The following is a 6,000-nucleotide window of genomic DNA, read 5'->3' as shown; positions in this document are numbered from 1 at the left end:
ATTGAGAGTCTAATGATGACCCTGAGAGTCAGGAAATCCTATCTGAGTTACTAATATTCTTTAAGGAAGGAATCTGCCATCCTTACCTACTCTGGCCTACATGTGACTCCAGACCCATCACCCACAGTAAATGTCCTCTGGGTAACTGGGGATGGGCAATAAATTCTGGTCTGGCCAATCTGTAATGAATGGGGGAGAAAAAGAATGAGGAAGCAATTACTCACAGAACAATGTAGAGCTGTCTTCCACATGAGTTGCTATCATTTACAATATACACAGAAATTGCTTTTAAAAATTATTTGTTCATGTGACGTGGCTTATCCTGCTTTTGTCACCCATCCCTAATTGCCCAGAGGACAGTTAAGAGTTAACCACATTGCTGTAGTAAAAAATGAGGTCTGCAGATGCTGGAGATCACAGCTGCAAATGTGTTGCTGGTCAAAGCACAGCAGGCCAGGCAGCATCTCAGGAATAGAGAATTCGATGTTTCGAGCATAAGCCCTTCATCACATTGCTGTAGGTCTAGAGTGATGGGTAGACCAGACCAAGTAAGGACATTAGTGAACTAAGTTGGTTTTTATGACAATAAGCAGTGACTACGTGGTCACCACTTGACTAGTTTTAAACTTCCAGATATTTGAAAATCAAATCCAAGTTTTACTACCTGCCATGGTGGGTTTCTAATCCAGAACATTACCCCTGGGTTCTGGATGACTAGCCCACTGACATTAACACTACAACAACACTGTTACCTTCTCCAATTCTTGAAAACATACACAGAAATTGTCATTCCCTGTAGTATAGACAGGGGTGGCTACTGGCTACAATGCACACAGCAGCTGCAATTTCCCACATTAAACTCCCAAATCAAAGCAAAATACTAGAGATTCTCAAAATCTGAAGCAAACACAGAGATTGCTGGAGAAACTCAGCAGGTTTGGAGAAAGGAACCAAGTTAATGCTTTGAGTCCAGTATGACTCTTCTTTAGTGTCATATCAGACTTGAAATGTTAACTGTACTGCTCTCCACAGATGCTGACAGACCTACTGAGTTTTTCCAGCATTCTCTGTGTTGATTTCCTTGATCAAACATTAGATCCACATTATCTGTCATATATACAGTAGCTGATATGCTCTATGATACGTAGAGAACATCATCCACAAGTATATAGAAAAAAACTAGCAATTCTGTCCAATATATGCAGGAAATGTTATATTAGAGGCTACACAGAGGCTATGGTACCCATCAGTCTGCACAGTGGCTGCTGCTTCCTACAATGTCCACCATTGTTGCTATTGTCTACAGTATACAAAGAGTCTGCTATTCTGTATAATGTGTACAAGACCAGGCATTCTCTATAATACACAATAAGGCTGCCAATCTCTATGTTGTACACACGATCTGCTATTTTTTGTGGTATACACAAGAGTTGCTATTCCCTTTACTATACACTCAGATTCATTCTCTATAACACATACCACGACTGCTATTCTTTTGAATACAACATAGACTCTGTAATACCTGCAGTGTTGTATTTGGTATGATACAAAGGGTAAATTTTATTCCAGAATTTCTCTTTTCCTTGTTGCTTTTTCACCTTTCTCTCTTCTCTTTCTCACCTCCCTTTTCCTCTTGCTCCTTCTGTTCATCCCTCTATCCTCCCTCCTTCTCCTTCTGTTCAACCCTCTATCTTCTCTCTCCTTCTGTTCATCCCTCTATCCTGCCTGCTTTCTCTCTCACCTAGCTCCCTTTGTTTATCCATCTTTTCTGCCTCCTCTCTCCGATTTCCCTTTGCTTATCCCTCAATCCTCCCTCATTCTTCTGTTTATCCCTCTTTCCTCCCTCCCTCCCATGCTCTCTGTTCATCTCTCTATACTCCCTCCTCTCTGCTTTTCCTTCTGTATTTATCTCTCTATCCTCCCTCCTTCCCTCTCTCTTATCCCTTAATCCTCCCTCTCTCTCTATTTATCCCTCTATCCTCCCTTTCTCTCTTTATCCCTCTATCCTCCCTCCCTCTTTATCCCTCTATCCTCCCTCTCTCTTTATCCCTCTATCCTCCCTCTTTATCCCTCTATCCTCCCTCTCTCTTTATCCCTCTATCCTCCCTCTCTCTTTATCCCTCTATCCTCCCTCTTTATCCCTCTATCCTCCCTCTTTATCCCTCTATCCTCCCTCCCTCTTTATCCCTCTATCCTCCCTCTTTATCCCTCTATCCTCCCTCTTTATCCCTCTATCCTCCCTCTCTCTTTATCCCTCTATCCTCCTTCTTTATCCCTCTATCCTCCCTCTTTATCCCTCTATCCTCCCTCTCTCTTTATCCCTCTATCCTCCCTCTTTATCCCTCTATCCTCCCTCTTTATCCCTCTATCCTCCCTCCCTCTTTATCCCTCTATCCTCCCTCCCTCTTTATCCCTCTATCCTCCCTCTTTATCCCTCTATCCTCCCTCTCTCTTTATCCCTCTATCCTCCCTCTTTATCCCTCTATCCTCCCTCTTTATCCCTCTATCCTCCCTCTCTCTTTATCCCTCTATCCTCCCTCTTTATCCCTCTATCCTCCCTCTTTATCCCTCTATCCTCCCTCCCTCTTTATCCCTCTATCCTCCCTCCCTCTTTATCCCTCTATCCTCCCTCTCTCTTTATCCCTCTATCCTCCCTCTTTATCCCTCTATCCTCCCTCTCTCTTTATCCCTCTATCCTCCCTCTTTATCCCTCTATCCTCCCTCTTTATCCCTCTATCCTCCCTCTTTATCCCTCTATCCTCCCTCTCTCTTTATCCCTCTATCCTCCCTCCCTCTTTATCCCTCTATCCTCCCTCTTTATCCCTCTATCCTCCCTCTTTATCCCTCTATCCTCCCTCTCTCTTTATCCCTCTATCCTCCCTCCCTCTTTATCCCTCTATCCTCCCTCTTTATCCCTCTATCCTCCCTCCCTCTTTATCCCTCTATCCTCCCTCCCTCTATTTATCCCTCTATCCTCCCTCCCTCTTTATCCCTCTATCCTCCCTCCCTCTATTTATCCCTCTATCCTCCCTCCCTCGTTATCCCTCTATCCTCCATCCCTCTATTTATCCCTCTATCCTCCCTCTCTATTTATCCCTCTATCCTCCCTCCCTCGTTATCCCTCTATCCTCCATCCCTCTATTTATCCCTCTATCCTCCCTCTCTATTTATCCCTCTATCCTCCCTCCCTCTTTATCCCTCTATCCTCCCTCCCTCTATTTATCCCTCTATCCTCCCTCTCTATTTATCCCTCTATCCTCCCTCTTTATCCCTCTATCCTCCCTCTCTCTTTATCCCTCTATCCTCCCTCTCTCTTTATCCCTCTATCCTCCCTCTCTCTTTATCCCTCTATCCTCCCTCTCTCTTTATCCCTCTATCCTCCCTCTTTATCCCTCTATCCTCCCTCTTTATCCCTCTATCCTCCCTCTCTCTTTATCCCTCTATCCTCCCTCCCTCTTTATCCCTCTATCCTCCCTCTTTATCCCTCTATCCTCCCTCCCTCTTTATCCCTCTATCCTCCCTCCCTCTATTTATCCCTCTATCCTCCCTCCCTCTTTATCCCTCTATCCTCCCTCCCTCTATTTATCCCTCTATCCTCCCTCCCTCGTTATCCCTCTATCCTCCATCCCTCTATTTATCCCTCTATCCTCCCTCTCTATTTATCCCTCTATCCTCCCTCCCTCGTTATCCCTCTATCCTCCATCCCTCTATTTATCCCTCTATCCTCCCTCTCTATTTATCCCTCTATCCTCCCTCCCTCTTTATCCCTCTATCCTCCCTCCCTCTATTTATCCCTCTATCCTCCCTCTCTATTTATCCCTCTATCCTCCCTCCCTCGTTATCCCTCTATCCTCCATCCCTCTATTTATCCCTCTATCCTCCCTCTCTATTTATCCCTCTATCCTCCCTCCCTCGTTATCCCTCTATCCTCCATCCCTCTATTTATCCCTCTATCCTCCCTCTCTATTTATCCCTCTATCCTCCCTCCCTCTATTTATCCCTCTATCCTCCCTCCCTCTTTATCCCTCTATCCTCCCTCCCTCTATTTATCCCTCTATCCTCCCTCACTCTATTTATCCCTCTATCCTCCCTCCCTCTTTATCCCTCTATCCTCCCTCCCTCTTTATCCCTCTATCCTCCATCCCTCTATTTATCCCTCTATCCTCCCTCCCTCGTTATCCCTCTACCCTCCCTCCCTCTGTTTATCTCTCTCTCTCTCTCTCTCCGCAGTATGTTATTTTGGTGAAGGTTCTTTACCGCATTGCTGTAGGAGGGGGGGAGGGAGAAGGGAGGGAGGAGGCTTGTCAGTATTTGCTGAGACCGCCCACCGCCGTCCGCAATAAAGATCAGCGAGAAGCGGCAGCAGGTCTCCCCGGCAGCAGTGCAGGTAAGAGCGGGCAGGCGAGGCAGGATCACCCCGGGGGGGGGGGGGGGGACAGGGAACGGAGCGGGGGCTAACCCTGGGGGAGGGCTGGGGTGTCTGCACTCCATTAGCAGGAGCTGTGTTACAGAGAGTCAGAGTGAAAAGGGAATAGGATTAAATAGAATGGAAGGAGGGGGAGAGATGGTCAGATAGTGAAGGAGGAGGAATAGATAGATAAAAGGGCGCAGAGAGACAGAATAAAACCAGGAATAAAACCAGCTATTCTTCCAGACGGAGAGAGAGAGAGAAGCGATTGGGTGGGAAATGAAAAGGAGACAGTCTACTAATGTAATCATTCCAGACAAAGAAATGTTTTAAAAGCGAGGAATTGGGAGATTGGGAAAGGTAATTACATTTAGGGAGAGGGTGGGATTGACAGGGAGTTATATTTAGACCAATCTCCATGAACTGAAACCAGGCACCTGCTGGGATCCTTTGGAATATTTTCCCCCCTCCTCCCTTTCCAAACCCAGGACTGGGTTTGACCCTTTCACCTTCCCTGTGGCGGGGCTGACTCGGAGAATTCCCCCTCCCTGACTCCTCTCTCTCTCTCTCTCTCTCTGTGTGTCTGCTGCAGTGATCTGTCCCCAGCTCCAGCCCCAGCCATGGGCAAAGAGAAGATTCACATCAACATTGTGGTCATCGGTCATGTCGATTCCGGCAAATCCACCACCACCGGACACCTCATCTACAAATGTGGGGGCATCGACAAGAGAACCATCGAGAAATTCGAGAAGGAGGCGGCAGAGGTAACGGAGAGTTGTATCAGCTTCCCACTTCATCCCAGCACCTTCCCACTCCATCCTAGCACCTTCCCACTCCATCCTAGCACCTTCCCACTCCATCCTAGCACCTTCCCATTCCATCCTAGCACCTTCCCATTTCATCCCAGCACCTTCCCAAAGCCATACCAGCACCTTCCCAAAGCCATCCCAGCTCCGACCCAACAGCTTCCCATTTCATCCCAGCCCCTTCCCATTTCATCCCAGCACCTTCCCAACTCTATCCCAGCACCTTCCCAACTCTATCCCAGCACCTTCCCAACTCCATCCCAGCTCCAACCCAACAGCTTCCCACTTCATCCTAGCACCTTCCCATTTCATCCCAGCACCTTCCCAATGCCATCGCAGCTCCATCCCAACAGCTTTCCACTTCATCCCAGCACCTTCCCAACTCCATCCCAGCTCCATCCAAACAGCTTCTCAACTCCATCCCAACAGCTTCCAGCTTGATCCCAGCGGCTTCCCACTTTATCCCAAATCCATTCCAGCAGCATCCCAAATCCATCCCAGCAGCTTCCCCACTGAATCCGAGCTACATTGCAGCAGTTTTCCATCCCAGTCTCAGCTCCATCCCAGCCCTGGTTCCAGCACTTTTCCCAGCACAGCTTCTAAGATGTTACCATCAGTGTCCCAACACATTCCCAACGTATTCCTACCATTGCTTTAGCACACTCACATTTCCAGTATGGTCCCAGTTGAGCCCCAGCAGAGCTTGGTCCACACCCCTGACCATATTAGGAGCAAGAATAGCCCATTCAGTCCCTTAACCCAATATTGTAGAGGTTGAAAGATTAC

General features: G+C 47.4%; 1 protein-coding gene across 2 annotated transcripts in view; it reads left to right on the top strand.

Moving 5' to 3' along the window:
* Window positions 1-4,282: 4,282 nt before the first annotated feature.
* The window catches only part of LOC132823027 (elongation factor 1-alpha 2), a 30,522-nt gene continuing 28,804 nt past the window's right edge, over window positions 4,283-6,000 (top strand). Inside the window, exons 1-2 of one of the 2 annotated variants that reach the window (XM_060836561.1) lie at window positions 4,283-4,387; window positions 5,001-5,172. In XM_060836561.1, coding sequence (XP_060692544.1) covers window positions 5,029-5,172 — 144 coding nt within the window. In that variant the 5' untranslated portion in view covers window positions 4,283-4,387; window positions 5,001-5,028. Of the gene's footprint in view, window positions 4,388-4,635; window positions 4,769-5,000; window positions 5,173-6,000 lie in introns of those variants that run through there. The other variant, XM_060836563.1, reaches the window with a different exon arrangement.

This window comes from Hemiscyllium ocellatum, chromosome 15, assembly GCF_020745735.1.
Source record: "Hemiscyllium ocellatum isolate sHemOce1 chromosome 15, sHemOce1.pat.X.cur, whole genome shotgun sequence".
NCBI classification, from domain to species: Eukaryota; Metazoa; Chordata; class Chondrichthyes; order Orectolobiformes; family Hemiscylliidae; genus Hemiscyllium; species Hemiscyllium ocellatum.
The sequence above is the reverse complement of the archived record's forward strand: the minus strand, read 5'-3'. Positions and strand labels throughout refer to the sequence as shown.